The following is a 17,991-nucleotide window of genomic DNA, read 5'->3' on the forward strand; positions in this document are numbered from 1 at the left end:
ATTCATAAGTGTTTTCCCCACTTGCCGTCTGCAGAAGTAAGGCACTATGCACACTATATTCGAGTTACCTTGCTGCCCATATCTCTTCCACCCTACTTTGATTTAAACTGTGCCACTGGCCTTCATGTCCTGCATTTCTCATTGACATGTTTTTCCAACTCCTCCACATGTCTGCATAAGCTCAGTCCACAGCGTGGTGTAATTAAGCCTCTAAAGTGGCGGATTGCTCCAAAGCACAAGCACTTCTGCCAGAAAAACACAGCACAAAAATACTGAGCAGCAATTTGTAATAATCCTCCCAGACATCCACTAAACCCAAACTATCAGTTTTGACATAATACAGGGGTTTAATCTGGGTATAAATCTATAAATCTCATAACGCAGGCTGGGGTAATCTCCCTCTGGCAGGCCTGCGGGGCTGCTGGACTGAGATGCTCCAACTGAAAAGTGCAGACCACTGGCTCCACAATGAGACGGTGCTCAGAGGTCACGGCAAGGTTGCCACGTGTCGAACAGTGGCACAATTTCAACCAAGGAGGAGTTCATGAACCACACAATCTTATCATAAAACACATATTACTTGCCTACTTACTGTCCAGTTAATGTGCAATGTGTGCGTTCAGTAAAATGTTTGCTAAAAACACTGAGAATGTTATAAAAGTCGTATAGATGCAACATTTAGTATCTTACATTTCATCGTAGCAAAAGTGATTCATAACAATCTTTATCCTGATAAATAATCTACTTCATCAGTCTTAAAAACCTGCTTTAACATGTTCACCTTTCTCTTTGACATGCGTCCTGTGACTCACTATCATAACTCTGCCTTTCATAAGATGAATGCTTCTGTGCATCCATTCCTCTCCACTATGACCAGAGGTCTACCCGTCCCATATTTCCCCTTCTGGAGTGAATCCTGTAGTTTATTCACTCCCACAGGAGCTGCAGGTTTTGGTGTCCTTCACGCCCGAGCTGCGGTCTGGCTGTGAGGAACACAAAGGTTAGTCAGCAGGTCTCCTGGGGCTGGAGGGAGTGGTAGAGACCTTGGGGACCTTGACCACAAAAATCATCGGGTCTTTGGCCTTGTTGCTGAATGCACGACGAATTATGTCCACCGCATGCTGATGAGTCACTCCCTGCAGACTCTCGCCGTCCACAGACAACAGCTCATACCCCGCCTGCAAAAGCAAACACACATGAAAAAAAACACAGAATAAGATTTAACATTATTCATATTTCATGATTACATATATCTTTGTGGGTTTTCCTCCCTCTCTGTATCTCTTTTTTCTGTAGCTTCTGTCTCTTTCCAGATCAACATTATAGATGGTTTCCATAAATCTGCAGTGATTGTGTCCCTTAGCAGGAACCTGATTTATGCCAGAGAGAATTGGGGCTCTCCCGTTACTTTAATATATTCACACTGAAGGCCGTCACTAGTGCACATATAAAGTTTACCCTTCAGCATGAGGTTGTGGAAAAAACATACATATACTGAGACAACCACACACACACACACACACACACACACACACACACACACACACACACACAGTTTGGACAGTTTCCTGCAGGATGCGAGCAGCGAATGGTAAAACTTAAGAGCCCAGAGGAGAGGAACTTCCTCTGATGTCATCATTGTTTGCCGAGGATGCACCTGCCTCATGCGCTCAACCTCAGTGAAGGTTAGCAACACATAACACAGAAACACGCAAGGCCGATGGCCATTGTTGTATCTCCACCAATCACATCTTTTTCCCTTTCCCTTTTCCTTTCCAGTCATTAGACACACAAACAAATCCCTTCATTCTGTACCAGAGCCCAGTTTATCTATTATGTGCCAAACATATAGTATATAAGGTGGTTAGATCTGTGCTGCCCTGTGTTTGTCCTGACAGGTTTTCTTACAGCTCATCACTCAGTCTGGTGTTCACCAATAACCCCATAGCCTTCCGTGAGAACAGTATCAAAAGATTTAGATCCATTTAACCAAAGAGGAGATTAAAAGTGCTTTTTCATTTTTGAAAAGTAATTTATTTGAATTAAATAGATCACAACCTAATCTGCCCCATCCTCTTTACGGCCATTTATGGAGCGCATTTATGAGGTTTCCTCTTTTCCAGCCAATGGACGTTACGATCCAAAAATAACATGACCTGTAAAAATTACTACAGCTTGCATGGAAGGATCAGTGAATCGTTCATAATGTGGTTTACCAGGCCATTACAAAGACATTCAACTAGATTATTTAGCCAAAGAGAGGAGAAGTATTGGCTCAGTTTTTTATTCCTTATAAGTTAAATCTCTATAGATAAGTAGACATATACCATAGTATTAGTAAATCTACCAAAAAACATGTTCACCAAACTTTTGCTCAGGTTTTGCGATATCCCTGAAACATTTGCTGAAACCTCAATACAATCGAGGTGAATGGATGTGGATTGTCTGTGGTTTTTACATAATTAAAAACAGTGGTGCTTTGAAATAAAAACCTAAGATGCTCACAATGACAATAGACAGGAGACAGGAGAGTGACAAGTGTTGGGAACGACACGTTAACGCTGTAGGACAAATCAGCGCTTTCTCCATGTTCTACAGAGTCTACAGCAATGCTAACAGCAACAGCTAACATGCTGATGTTTAGTAGGTATAATGTTTACTATGTTCATCATCTTAGTTTTTAACATTTGGTACTAAACACAAAGTACGGCTGATGCTAATGGGAATGTCTTTGGCTTTGCAGGTATTTGGTCATAAAACAAAGTATTTTAGTTATTATAATTGTGACCTGATGATGGCGCTAAAGGAAAGTTAAAGGATCACCAAAGTTATTGCAATCCATCGAGCAGGACATGAATGTGTGTATTAAATTTCACGCCAATCCATCCAATATCCAATATTTCACTCAAAGCCACGAATTTCAATCTGCCGGTGGCGCTAGATTAAAAGTCAGGGGATCATCTAAGTCGTTAGAATTTATACTCTGGGGACCGTACATACTGTATCTGTTCAGTTGTCACATGTTGCACTATTTTCTACACCCTCTTACACAGCCAGATAAATGCAGGCACATGACTCACTCATGTCTAGATTTCTGCTGATAAAAGCAGGTGGCAGAGTCTGATGAACCGGAAAGACACACATTCTGCACTGATTACATGTTATCATGTGGGTCTAAGGAGACAGGATGCATGTTAACACGGAGCTGCCCTGGTCTCACTTCCCTCTGCAGAGTGGGGGAAGATAGCATTGAGCCAGGGAGCTGATATGGGCGAGCTGATATGCCTAGTCGTGAGGTGTAAGGTAGAGACAACAGATAGCAGTAGGGTGCTAGCAAGTAGCATTATATATAGCTGTGTCTGAGGCTACCAACCATGTTAGTATGTTGGTATGCCAGTCTGTTCTCAACTTTGGTCGAGACTGAAATATCTCTACCACTATTGGATGGATTACCATGAAATTTGGTAGAGACATTCATGGACCCCAGAAGATGAATCCTCCTGACTTCCTGGCTCCCCTGACTTTTCCTCTAGCACCACCAGTAGGTCAAACTTTTCACTTATCCTGTGTAATATCTCAACGTCTACTTGATAGACTGCCATGAAATTTGGTACAGACATTGATGGTTCCTTTCCTCTAGCGCCACCATGAGGTTGACATTTGTGGTTTTTACTTTTACTTTGGGTGCATCTGTGTGTGTGTGTGGTGCTTGTGTGAGTGTGTGTGCAGTGATGTGTGTGTCAGGGACTGTAAGAGGGAAGCTCTTTGAACTTGAAAGGCTGAGCAGATACTGGATCCCCCCTATGTTTGACACTGATCAGGCATTAGACGTGGGTAGCAGTTGTCAATTGATAGCTAGCTGTTAGGAAACACATGCAAATTAACCCACACATACATACATGCGTACATAGGTAGATGTGCATCATGTTTCAGACACTTTGAATCCCCTCTCAACACACACACTTGAAGTATCTTAATGCAAGTGTTGTTTGAGCGCTGTATCTTTGACTCTAGTCAAGACTTAGCCTGTGGTTAACTGTAGTGAATGAGTGTGTGTATCATGTGTGTTTAAGTGAACGAGGCCAAGATCACGTACGGCTGTTAAGTTACTGTGCAGTCAATATATTACCAATACATTAGCAGACCAGCACCTGTGTACCTCATCAATAATGGAGGTGATGGGCTACTTGAGATGGCTCTCCACTCCTCATTGCACAACTTCAAACTCTCCATCACAGGCACGCTTACTTATAGCAACAACAACTCATAACCACAGGACGGAGGTCTGACAGGTATGTAAGTACTCTCCAACCAGGATGTACATCTAAACAATGTTTACCACCTTTTCTCTCATTTTACTTCGGAATCATAATCATAATTTTTCATTCTTTTAGCCCTTTGCTATTCAATTGACACCCATTTTTGTAATATATTCAATGTGTGTCTTCCTGCTCACCCTCAAAGCCTCATTTGTAGATGCAGCTCCTCCTGGGAAGATTCTCTCAATCTTTATCATGGGCTGGACTCTAGACTCCATACCTCCAGAGATACTAATACCTGTAAACACACAAGGAAATAATGAAATAATAAACTGAGGGATTGCTTGACAGTAGCAGTTTCCTGTATTCTAACAAGTCTAATAGTGTATACACTCTCTTTGGTCTTTTTCAGCTATCATTAAAGCATTTAACTCTTCCAAATCCCTTTCAGTTTAGTAGTAAGTGATGGCCTGACCTCTACTGGTGATGTAATGGATATGGGAAAACATTAAAATAACCAGCTTTACAATAGTCATTTGGCAGTTTTTATTCTACTCACAAGCATAATAACTATTTTAGATTTTAAATTCCTGAAAATACATTTAGTTTAAACCTTAATCAAAGTGAAAAATACATGTGTTTCTGTTTTGGACCCACCCAGTGACTGCTTGGCCTTGGAAATGGTGAAAGTGGTGATTTCATACTCCTCAGGAGGCAGAGTTGCTCTTCTTTTCACACCATGACCATTTTGTGAATGTCCATTTAGCTGCTGACTGCTCCCTCTGCCTGTGGATGGACTCTTGTCTCTCTGGGGCTCGAACACATCAGCCAGAGGGGTTCTGCCTCGCCGCTGCGAAGGAACGCGTACGCTGACCTCTGTGTAGCCCTCCTGCCTGCTCAGTCTGCCATCTATGCTGTCAGGACTCACCTCCCTCCTCGCTCTCCCACGGCCGTTCCTCACAGGTGATCTCCCTCGTTCAGGAGCCACATCTCCTCGGTCAGACACCGACAACAAGGAGACCTCATCATGTTGCGACGCCTCGTCCTCTCTTATGTTTGGAGGGCGATGGGGTTGGCGCCCACGTTGGGTGCTGTGTGGGGATTCTGCGAGGAGGGAGCTGTGGGTGGGTGAGGGGCTCAGGGAGCGGGAGCGCACAGTGGAGGAGGTGTAGTTGTCCACAGGTACATCCAGCAGAGGGGTGAAGGCACGGGATGGAGGCAGATGGCCTGACTGATGGCCGAACAAACGTAATCTCTCCAACTCCTCAATCAACTGACGCTCCCGCATTGTGTCCTGGACAGGCTGCAGGTGGAAGCCACCCCTATAGTCTGGATAAACATAAAAACAGTAAGTTCAGCTTTAACCCTGCCAAAGTAGCAGTTTGCATATGAACACAAAGATCTGAAGAATATTCAGAGTCACAGATTTAAGAGTTAACAGAGTTAAAAGATTACGCCACAGATTCAGCGTTGCACTTCCGATGGACAGTTAACAGAAGAGGATCAAAATCAATGCTGCAGAGATGTTGTCTTTTTTATTCCTATTATTTATTACTCATTCTTCTTCCTTTTCAAAACCCACTTACCCACAGTTTGGGACAGATATTCGGGTGTGTTATGCTAGTAGCGGCTGATGTAGCCTTGAGTCGCTAGCCTCAAGCACAGATGAGGATAGGGCTACAGAGGTCTGGTAAGGTCACTGCTTTTTAACTCCACACCCCAAACTTTTTTTCATTTTCAAGCTTGTAGTCTTCAGACCCAACTGACGCTGACTCAAGTGACGTCACTTGAGGCAATTTGTCATACTTCACACAGCTCCCTGTGGAGCCACAAAAGGCTTTACACAACTTTTTCTACATGTGCAGTAATACTCCCCAACACCTGTAAACAGAAATCCTGAGGCTAAAATAAGGCCCATTGGAGCTACTGAGCTACCTTCTAGCATTGTCATCACAACTGCAATTTTCTACATATAAATGGTACATGTTCGGTATAGTTTTACTTCCTACTTTCCTTACTGTAGAAAGTAAACATTGATACCTATAAGGATTACATACTTGGAATACTGATGCCAAGAAAACTTCAGGACAAGCTTGTTCATTCAAGGATCTCAAGGATGTCCTTCGAATGGCAAACAGTGGGTGATGATTTTGCACTACACAGCCTGAATGTCAAAATATGTATTGGATTTCAATTTAATATTTGGACAAAGAAATGTTGGTATAAAAGAGCAAACAGTAATAAGCCTAAATTCTCAGGGACAACAGCAGCATAAAATAACAAAACTATACAACTTTATTGTAAAATAGGGATAAATTGTTGGGACAAATGGACAAAATAAGCACTCTCCTGACCACTAAAAGCTCTTGAGATAGTCAGGGGGTCAAGCATCTAACTCCTAAACAGGACAAAAAATTACAAATTCTGCATCTCTTGCTACACGATGTCGGTCATGTCAGCCTTCCAAAACTCTGACACCTCACTGAAGCCTGTCGGCTCCCTTCTGCTTTCATAATGTTGACCCCGTGACCCCTAACCTGTGACTTTAGAAAGTGAGAAGGCTGCAGTCAGTCTCAAGTGAGACTGTATTGATTGTGTCTCAATGACTCTTGAATGAAGAAAAGGCTAAAAGCATCTCTGTATTGTTGAAGTGTCACACTGGCCGACCAGGCACGTCTCAGTCCTTTCTGTTGGCCACAGAGATGTAACACAAGCCTCTGCTTCAGCGCAGGCACAGGAAACCCGAGACATTTTGTGCACGGCGATATGTGCGTGTGAGGCCGGGAGGTGAGTATGTGTGTATGACACTACAGATATGAGATGAGGCAGGAAAGAAGTGAGGTGAGGGAGGAAAAGTAAGAGCAGGAGGGAGGGGAAGGAGACAAAAGGTGAGAGGTCTAAGTCCCTTGTGTATCTCATATTCCTCTAGGATTAGTGAAAGGGCAGCAACCAGACAGGAGAGGAGAGGGAGTCAGAAGACAGAGCTGAGGTATAGAAAGAGAAGAGGTGAGAGGAAGAGGAAGGGAGAGATACAGCCCATGTACCTGGGATTGGGGTGATGAGGTGACGTCGAGGGGTTCCACTGCGAGGGGAGCGCAGAGCTGGAGAACGCACTAAGAAGAAATAAACAACTAAAGATATATCACTGATTTTACATTTCTTTGCTGTAATCATACCTGATTTTTCTACCTTCTAAATGTCTTACTATTTTGTTTCTTTCAGGCAAACAGGAAATTGTATATTCACATGAAGCTGTATGAATAAAAAAATGTTGAGTGATGAAAAGTGATGTGAATTACATTTGTCTGCTTACCAGAGCGACTCTTGAGAATATCGTACGCCTCCAGCTCAAAGGGCATGACCATGCTGTCAAACCGACCCAGCTCAGTCGTAGGTATCAGCATTCTGCAGAGGACATGATCAAAGTTGGTTAGATTTACTCACATACAGCATGTATCCTTATAAAAATCAGTATTATACTGTACACATACTCTGTGTTTCTCACCTTATTTCTCTGAGAAGTAGCAGTTTCTCTGGCCTGTCCAAGATTGCCAACAGGGGACGTACTAAATCCTCAATCACATTGTCGGACAAAAACTGAGGGAAAGATTAGATTTGTACACAAATTAGAGGAGAAGAATAAGAAGAACCAACTAGTGTAGTTGTGTCTATATAAACAGGTTGTTTTCTGACTTTTAAAGTTCCATTCCACCGACTTTACACATGAAGTTCAGTTTACTGCTCACAAGAAGTACTAAGAAGTACTGACTGTATAATGTCCTGTGTGGCTCTGGAGGGAATTATCACAGCTCAGACTTTTAACAGAAAGTCTGCATTACAAACTGAAGGTAGGGTGGCAGGGACTGTCTTATGAAAGACACTCTCCAGGTGCATTATAGGAAATGTAGGATCCACTGTTTTTTGAGCTTGACCCATACTTTAGACTTAGGACTCAGGATATCTCACCCTTTGCTGCATCAGTTTTTTTACCATTCTTTTTAAAATCTGTCTCTTGTGAGTCCCCCAACTTTACGGAAGTGTAATACTAAATCGATAGAGTGACACTTTAACTAAAGGTGTTAAAGCATAACTGCAGTGTTTCCTCAAAAGGCCTATGGACTAAATGTGCTTATTCATGGAAGGGTGCCTCCAGAAAACTGTACATTTTCATGATTGAGAGTTGTTGCATGTACATTAAATATTCACATTTTCGAGAATACCACTACACTTTGGTGTTTTCAGTGTTTGGTATTTAATTACTGCATTGACAGGTAAGTCATAAGGTACTCTAAGTAGACTCGATATCTTTTACAGTGGTGGCAAAGGGCCGGCCAAGGAGCTGATCCCCTGAAATTGGCCGATGAGTGTGAGATGGGGGGAGGGGATCAAATGATGGCTGATATTTGATCCTAATCATAAATGACAGGCCAAATCCGTCTTTTGTCACAGCCGCTGCCAGACACATCTATCACTAAAGGAGACCCAGGGAACAATGCTCCACACTTAAGCCTGTAAGTAGTCCTGCTGATTTTCATTCAGTGGGGAAAAAAACACACGCAGGAGAGTGCCACTGAGGTGTTAGAGATGGTAATTTCAGATCGGGAACTTACCCGCCGACAGTGTCTCATCACAGCTGCCACCTCATCCTGAATGAGCAGTTTCTTTGCCATGTTCTCCACATGCTGCAGGGTCTCTGGTCGGAGCAGCGGGCTGCTGTCTTTAACCCCAGCACGGGATTCCCTCGGGGAGGTCAAGAGCTGGAAGGGACGACCCCGCTCCTTATCTAATGCATTAAAGTGAAAACTGAAATAAACATGGTGCAAACGAGAATTTGCAGGTGGCATGAAATATTTTCATTTATTTCCAATGGAAATCAACCAGTTCAAGACTTTTCTTGGATTATTCATTACCTTATAATTACCTTAATACTAGTTTTTGAAAAGTGTGTAGTTAGTTTGCACATTTGCACATGCCAGCTCTGTGATGGACTGGAACCCTCAATCCAGAAATATAATCTGAAACAGGACACTATGCTTAGCCTGGTTCCAGACCTTTGAATCGCTGCACATATCTCCAATTTCTTCAATGATTCAAATATAATAAATGAAGTAAAACGAAAGGGCAATTCAGTCAAAACCTGAGGCTTTCATTTAGCTTTGTGGAATGCAGAATATGTGCCAGGGAAGAAAATAAATGTCCTGTGACCGCCCTCACCTTTGTCAGCATGGTGAGAGGGTGACTTGGAGCGGCTCTTCTCTTTACGCTCTTTCTTAAACAGCTGGTTGACGAAGGTTTTAGATCGCTGCAGGCTGGTTTTACCCTCTGCTGAGCTCTTCTGCTTCTGTTGCCTCTTTTTCTTTTGTCTGTCCTCTAAAGGTGGAAAAAGATAAGACAAGTGCTAAGTCAATCTAAATTAACATATGCAGTGCATATGCATATGCAGATAGATTTTCACAACCAAATGCTGTGAAATATGACTGATTTTAACAGATGCTCAGACTTTCACCTGCTAATTATGTAAACGAATAGAAATACTAACCAAGAGCAGGCAGTTACATGTTATCTTTGAAGCAGTTACATCTTGTTCAGTGTTGTTGAACCGTAGCAAGAATAGGACAATATGCATCTCTCTGTATAGTGTTGAAAACATAATTCATTAGGCTTTGCACTGCCCCATGCTTAACTGTAAACCAATAACAGTGTGTGATACACACTCTCTACTATGAGTACAGACTGTTCATTTCTCTTACAGTCAGCTCCTCTGTTCACAGCAGTAAATCTGCCACTGTGGAAAGTAACACAGTAATACTGATGAATTGCAGCTACACCAACCTGAACACACCCCCATCTATTGAGGACACTACAGCGAAGTGCTTCCGCTTACATAACAAATGTCCAATCAGCCCTGGGCTTCGCCCCAAGCCCCCACCAGGTCCTGGAGGTATGAATGAGCCGGATAAATTGAAAAGGAAAGGCTAATAACTCAACAGCCCCGCCAAGGTTTGGATGGATTTCACCATATGCTTGTTCTTATTCATTTCTCACAGAGGTACAACAAGTGAGAGGAAAGGGCTGTGATTAATCATGAGTCTGCACTAACTTTGTGCTCTTGGACAAATTCTTAAATCAGCCACGTGGAGTCTGGATGTTCTAGTTCACTTCCTGGAGTGATAGCGGGATGACGGGTCATTAAACTGACTGATGCCCTGCAGAAGGCTCTCTGGAGGGTTTGAGAGCGGATCTCATTACACAGTGAAGGCAGGTACTGTCACAAAAATCAGCTAAAGAACTGAACCTGATTGTGGCTGCAATACTCACTGGGCCACGATTCTGGAAAGAATCAAGAAAATATCTCAACTGAGATGGATGATACGGCCAACAACAACCACAACACAGAGTGGCAAAGAGCACGGTCCACTCATGGTCGCTGTGGTTCGCTGATCCTCATCAGTTCAAAATGTTTCCAATACTTTGATTTATGACCAAATGCCTTAAAAATTAAAGACAATCCCATCAGCTTCATCCGTGCTTTGTGTTTAGTGCTGCTTTGCCTTGATGAAAACACTGATGATATATAAACTGTACAGAAATAACATCCAGTATCATACATGTCATAATTAGCTAAAATGCCCGAAAACGTATTTTCTTTAAATCAATATTACACCTAAATCTATAAAGCTTTCTTATACCCACAGTTTCTTTCTTTCTTTCCTTACAATCCCAGTGAGCCTCTAGGTCTCACCTGATACAGTGATGTGGCTCTGGGAACGTCTGATTGGCTTGCGTGGTCTGCTGAGGGCCATCAGCGCCGCCGTCTTCGGTGAGTGTTTCACTACTTCCTGGTCCCCAGACGACAGCGTCCTCATGCGTCCACGCCCTCCTTCCCCAGCTCCTCCCATCTCCCTCGGTCCTTCCCCTTTCCCACGTATGACTGTGTCCTTAAGAAACATTGTAGCACCTACAGTCCGGCTGGTTTCTGTGGTGACCAGCCTATCTGGGTACGACCCATTAGGCGAGGGGTGATCCAGGTAGTTTGGAGGGTGGGGGTCAGTCTGTATGGCAGTGTCAGCAGTTCGCTCTGCGCTGCTTGGACGTCGGGAGCGGTCCTCTGTGGAGATGGCGACGTCTACCATCTCGGAGCCAAAAACAGGAGGGAAAAGGACCTGGGAGAGACCACTGAGGGAGCTGAGAGGGGTGCTGGAGGACAACGAGGAGGCAGAGGAGTTGGAGTCTGAACCCTGGGAGGACGGTGCAGGGCCCCCGTTGGCCACTGTAGAAAACAATCCACAATTAGAATGAAGTATGGGGATTAGTGTGTGTTTAAATTATTGTGAAAGTGCAACACCTAATGAAACCAATTGCACACACACACACACACACACACAAGCTGATTTGCACAGAAAGCTTCATTTCCTTATTTTACACAGTCTAAACCTGTCTGCCCTCGTGCCCTGCTAATCCTCTAAACTTTTAGAGACAGAACATGAACCAGGAGTTCTTCTGTCTTTTTTATCTGATAAAACTCCAAAATGACTCTTCGTCTTGACCCAGATATCAGGTCGTGCTCTGTTCCAGACGACTGAGCGGCCTTTGAGTACACTGAATTAATCCCCGGCTGTGTTCAGACATACTCATAACAAACTGAAAAACAAGGAATCTGAGTCCTGTGAAGAAATTGAATGACAGGGTTCTAGCATTTTCCAGCATTTGGCTTTGCAAACAGAAATGAGAATGTCCCATCTTCATTATTTCGACAATATTTATTCATCATATCTTGTCCACTTAAACACTATCTCTATCTTGTAAAGTCATATTTTGTGATAAAAACACTTGTAATAGTCAACATACATTTGTCGAGCCAGCCGTATTCTGCCACCATCTCCTTGTATGCAGGGTATCTCCCGGCTTCCTGTTGAAGTGCAGACACAAAATATTCAGCAAGAAAGCAAACAGTCAATGTAATCAACTCATTTGACTACACCTGATGCTTATGAAGTAGAATCTCAATGTTTCCTCATCTATTATCAGCTAAACAACTCAAGCTTTACGATAAGATTTGCTCATTTACATTTATACTGTAGATTTAACACCATGATGGTGCTAGAGGAAAAGTCAGGGGATCATCAAAGTCATTAGGATTCATCCTCTGGGAACCTCGACTGTTTGCACAGAATTTAAAGGCAATAGTTATTGAGATATTTAAGTCAGACCGACATTTCCATCCATAAAAACGGCAATATAGCCTAAAACTGTTGACTTCCTCTAGGCCTCTATTATTTCACTTAATATTTACGTTACTTCATATACTGTATATACTTTGTATTTATATACTTTGTTTCTTAAAATGAATCCTTGCAACAGATATCCATGATTTCAATTTAGCTGAGCAGGGTGCATGTGTTGTGGGTCAGAGTGGGCATGGGGGGTGCCATGAGAAACAAACTATCAAGGGGTACTGTGGGTTACAAAGGTTTGGAAACCACTGCTCTATGCAATGTTTTTTAATGGAAGGAGCCATTTTGTATCAAGAATTAGTGTCCGATACCCTCTCAAGTCTATTTTAAGGGATTGTCTCATCAATACACAGCTTATGGTCAAAGAGAAGACACTCAAGGTTACATCTTCAATTTTCACAGAATCCTTGGACGCCCGAGTGTGAGAGAGTTAAGTTACTAAAATCCACCCCGACTCCACTATGTGTGACTCTGACCCTCACATGGGTCTGATACAGGACAGAAGGAAGACATAAAATTAGGCTTTCTGTTGATTATAACCTGATCCCTGACTGCCTTTGAATAATGAACGCCGTCCCTGGCTGTTTTTCACACGTGGAACCTGAGATCAGAGGAGTAAAATGAGCACGCAGCAATGTTAGCGTGCTAAGAGAGCGCACATACACACAGTCAAACACACTGCACAACACACATAGGCCCATTCATACACACAAGTCCTTTATCTAAAAATGACACAGGTTAAGTGGCACGGCCTTGGACTCGTGCATGCGTACACGGACACACATAAGGAATTCAAGGGCTGTAAGCCAGCTGTCTGCTCTGCTGAGCTCCCCTCCTGAGAGGAGCTGGTGTTGTTTAACACCCTGTAACATTTATCATTGTGTCACGGCACTTAAAGCACCCAATCAATTGTGATGTTTAAACCTAAGCAAATGATAAACACTGTCGTACAACACCACACATCAGATGTGTAAAGGACCAAGGGGACACATTTCTGAAATCAGACTTAAACCTGCATTAACTGATGTTTTGGACAATGGAGGGCGACAAGCTATAAATACTTTGACATATTATCACCTTAGAAAGTTGATCTGGTTAACGTGTTGCTTATTTACACATCCAGCAGACATGGAGCAACTTCAGCATTCATTTGGAGTAGTGTTTCTGTCCACCAGATGAATCTAAGTCCAATATGCACTCTCCTTTTAGCTCTGTTTTGTTGTCCACCAAATCCTGAGGGAAATAGCTGACTCTTTAGCTACTAAATGCTCTGCTGTGTTCACCAGCTAGACGCTTACTGTGTCCAGAGATGATGAGAGTGAACCAAAACACTGAAGTTGCAGGTTGCAAAACTAAAACAATTAGCTTAAAGATGCTAAAACGCGCAGTTGAGCTGAGGGGAACTGCAGAGTTGGATGATAATTCTTTGTCTGTTCGTCATTACAAGCGACCCCTTACACATTACACAAACCAATTTGATCCATTATCAATACGTAAACTACTGATGAGTTCAGCTTTAAATGTATCTGTAAAATCGCCTCTCACTCTGATGGTCAGCATGACATGGGTGTGGCTCTTCAGGACCTCAACCGCATTGCTATGGGTGATGTCATCAAAGCTGACCCCGTTGGCTGCAAGAATTTGATCGCCCATTTTGATGCCATGCTGTTCTGCAAGCCCACCCGGGTCCAACCTGAGGAGAAAATGTATAACACACACAAACACACACCCACAGAAGATCTAAACATCTATTGAGTCTGAGCAGTTCAAAAGAAGTACATTTCCTCAATGAATGGATAAACTGTGGGCACTTGCAGTATGCTTCTTATATCAAGTAAAACACAACATTTTATACTCTGCATTTAATTACGATATGTTTATTTTACATGTAGTATTAGTTGTGTATGTTGTGTTAAATATTGTCATGTTTATCTTATTCACACTACAAGATCATCAAAGCAGTTTCTTAACTTTTGTTGTAATGGCAATGAAATCAACATAATTCAACAGCACAACCTTCTAACTGAAGCCTGGCTGCTTTGATCTAATGCAAAAACAGAAAGAAACAAAACTGCGGATGAGATTATCTTGTGATATTTAATTCCTGTGGGAAACTTTTGTTCTCATTTGCTACTCTTCTCCTCTTTCTTGCTCAAGGACACTTCAACTGGATGGAACCTGGGTTCCACCGCATGCACACACTGCACCACCCTGAATCATTTTGTTTATCTGGTTCTGATGGCCTCCTCAGGTGTAAAACAAGCACTAGCTAAACGCGTTTCAAACCACACTTTGTTCATACTTAGAAACATAAATTCCCAGTCCGAACTCTTTGCCCCCTCTGATGTTGAAGCCCAGACAGTAATCATCTGACGTGGTAAAGAGATGTATAATCCTGCGGAGAGCGCTGTCTGAACTGGCCTCTGACGGTGTGCGGCCGCTCTCCTCCACCACCATCCGCCGGTGAATCAGATCCACCCTACACACACACACACACACACACACACACGTAGCAAAAGAGGACATATATGCACACATGAAAATATTCACTGCTTTTCCTTTTTCCACTGAGCTCAGGCCTGTCAGTATCGGTTAATCAAATAGCCATAAAGGTCACAGCGGTAATCCATCCACTGCTGCCACATGAAACCCAGATACAGTATATCCCAAAAGAAAGATAACCAGTGTGAGCTGCAGTCAAGTGACAAGACTTCACAAAACAAGAGCCATGCAAAGGTCAGCGGCAGTAATAACAAGGTTGTAGTCTGTATATACAGTCATAATATACAGTTACTGTTTGGTAAAGTGGTTAAATTAACTACATTGTGTCAATATTTAATTGTAGATTAGATGTAGGATATCATTTTTGGCAGCCTTGCTCACATTAACACAACCTGTTCTAGGCAGCACCTCTGAGCTGTTTGGCCTCACCATGTGGTCTTCTCCTTGGAGTAGCGGATGCCGGGGATCTTGCCCACCCGTCTCACCACCATTCTCAGCCTGTTGTTGCCCGTCAGCACCTTCACAGCGCTGCTCATGGTGATGCTCTCCAGGCTGACCCCATTCACCTCCACCAGCTTATCACCCACAGTCAGCCCAGCCTGCGCTGCAGACACAGGTGGAACTCAGCATGATGCACAAGAGTAAAATGTCACACGGAAACACAAGACCACATGCCCAGATGTAAGCAAACAGAAGAAATAATCTCAGGAAACACATTCACAGAGACAGACACATGCTTCCTCAGAGCTAACCTGCAGAGCTGTCGTCATCCACCTTGCTGACGAATATGCCGAGTCCGTGTTCAGAGCCACCACGGACACTGAAACCCAGACGCCCATCTGGACTCTTGTCTACTGTCACTGTGTGAATGTCTTCACTATCATCCCCTCCTGCAAACACAACACACACATGTACCTGCCACAAAGGTCTGCACAGTCCCACTGCCAATTATTGACAAGGATTGTAGCAGTCAGGAGAAAATAAGGTTTGAAAACCAAATAATTATTGATTGACGGTAGAAATTTTGTTCAACAAATCCAATTCCTCAATTACTGTAGAATGTTTTTCACGATTCACTGAGATATTCATGTATACCTTTGTGGTATCTACTAGGGCTGAAACTAACGATTAGTTTCATTATTGATTAATCTGCCAATAATTTTAGCAATTAATTGATGAATTGTGTGTCTATAAAATGTCAGAATATAGTGAAAAATGTCCACCAAAAGTTCCCAGAGCCAAAAGTGATGTTACCATGGTAACAGAGAACCGTTATCATGTCCTGAACTCACCATCAACAGGTGAGTTGATGAGAATGACCCTGCCCATTGGTGAGGAGGACCTGCGTCTGTGGCGGTGCTGTTTCTTCAGCATGTAGCGGGTGGTGCTGTGGGAACCCCCAGTCTGGCCTCCATTGTTGAAGTGGGGGTGCCCCCCTCCATTTGTCATCTCCCTCCAGTCAGAGGGGTGAGAGGAGCGAGCCATGCTATGTGTCTGGCAATTCTTCCCTTAGTCATCCAGACAGGAGGATATGTGGGCTCTGCAGTCAGGATGGAGGAGGTGCAGCCTAGTATTTGGGGAAAGGAGATGGGGGACAAGTGTGGTGGAGAACTGGACTTTTTTGCACCTGCTGGTCCAAAGTGGATGACAAAACACTGGAGTTGGTCCCCACTGGAGCAGGCCACTTACAAAGCATACATCCCTGATCTTCATTGAAACCAGTTTCAGACCATAAATAAAACTGAATAAAATAATCCAAGATCCAAAAGAGAAAATGTGACAAAGAAAAACTCCTAGATAAAACAGCTAAACAAAAAAAGTGCTAATTTAAAAAGGATGGCAAAAGGTAGTGCTCCATTATTGGACTGTGGAATCCTAATTTCCTTTGTAGTTTTGTGTTTGTTAAGGAAGTTGGTATAATCCACTAGTTTCCTGCAGCCTCTGAATCCATCTCCATGGAGCCCATGGTGCCTGTTTCCTCCTGCTTCAGCTGAGAGGCTGCGGGCCTGTCTGCAGAGGAGTCAGCGGTGCATGGTGATTCCCCTCGGGTCATGTTTAATTAAATGGATATCTGCTGTGAGAAGAATATGCTGTGATCAGTAATGCGGGCTCAGAAGTTCCAGATGGGATAATAAAACTCCCTCATTTTAATACAGTTATAATCTATAATCTGGAAAAAAAATAGATGATAAGTAATGTACTCTCACTGAAGTTCACGTGTTTTTCCATCAATCAGCACCATGGATAGCGACAAAGAGAGCGTATACATAAACAAGTGGTCTAGTTTTGACAGTTAATTATCATCGATTCACTCACGTTAACGAACCAAACTTCTGGACTTCTTGTTGACACTGTTTCCGAGCGGTGTCGGTAAACTTTAACACATCTTGTTTCAGTCTAAACTTGTCCCTGATGATACCTTGAACCAGGAAACGTTAAAAAAAAACCGCGTGTGAAACAATTGTAACATCATGACATTGGGTTCAAACTAAAGTGAGCAAAGTGTGACAGCGTTACCTGCTGACTCCATGTTGTGCCGGATGAGCTCGGACAGACGCTCACTGGTCCGCCCAGCTGACGCATTATTGGACATCCGGAGTATTAGTGCCACCTCACTTGTTCTCCAGGTGACCACTATTGTCTTAGGAGGTGTAAGCCTTTTATATAAGCCCCTGCAGCTGTGCAGCCATTAGCGCTGGACTAGTAGTAGCTACACAAATTGCACTAATATTACAGTGGCACTAACTCTTCTCTCAAGTCAATTTCAGTTTGTCCTCAGGTAAACCTTGTTATTAGTGTGTTAATGAAGCCCATATTTTTCAGTAAAACTGCAGAGAGGTGCATGCAGAAAAACTGAAATGTGTGGATTCCCCTGGCTGCCTTCACCATGCCTGTGAGATGAGTAAACAACCCCACCCGGTGGCCAGCGGTGTCATATCACAACATCTATGCAGATCATGTCTGCAAATCTGACTGAATCTCCAGGGCATTGATCG

The 17,991-nt window shown here is 43.1% G+C and overlaps 1 protein-coding gene across 1 annotated transcript; it reads right to left on the reverse strand.

Annotated features, from left to right (window-relative positions):
* Window positions 1–1,001: 1,001 nt before the first annotated feature.
* Window positions 1,002–16,480, reverse strand: pdzd7a (PDZ domain containing 7a). Its single transcript, XM_070916318.1, has 15 exons — window positions 16,288–16,480; window positions 15,748–15,885; window positions 15,425–15,599; window positions 14,796–14,972; window positions 14,039–14,186; window positions 12,108–12,168; window positions 11,002–11,529; window positions 9,474–9,629; window positions 8,870–9,042; window positions 7,765–7,856; window positions 7,573–7,664; window positions 7,304–7,372; window positions 4,917–5,588; window positions 4,457–4,557; window positions 1,002–1,178 (listed from the first exon to the last, which is right to left on the reverse strand). Exons 1-15 carry the CDS (start codon window positions 16,478–16,480, stop codon window positions 1,002–1,004), a joined length of 2,952 nt encoding a protein of 983 aa, XP_070772419.1.
* Between the last annotated feature and the right edge of the window lie 1,511 nt (window positions 16,481–17,991).

The sequence above is a fragment of the Enoplosus armatus genome, chromosome 12, assembly GCF_043641665.1.
Source record: "Enoplosus armatus isolate fEnoArm2 chromosome 12, fEnoArm2.hap1, whole genome shotgun sequence".
In the NCBI taxonomy this organism is placed as follows: domain Eukaryota; kingdom Metazoa; phylum Chordata; class Actinopteri; order Centrarchiformes; family Enoplosidae; genus Enoplosus; species Enoplosus armatus.

Coding starts and splice junctions, on each gene's coding strand:
- pdzd7a (XM_070916318.1), bottom strand. CDS start 16,480: ATGGCTCGCTCCTCTCACCCCTCTGACTGGAGGGAGATGACAAATGGA. Junction 15,600..15,747: donor GGATGACGACAGCTCTGCAG/GTTAGCTCTGAG, acceptor CTGTGTCTGCAG/CGCAGGCTGGGCTGACTGTG. Junction 12,169..14,038: donor ATGTCATGCTGACCATCAGA/GTGAGAGGCGAT, acceptor GCACTTCAACAG/GAAGCCGGGAGATACCCTGC.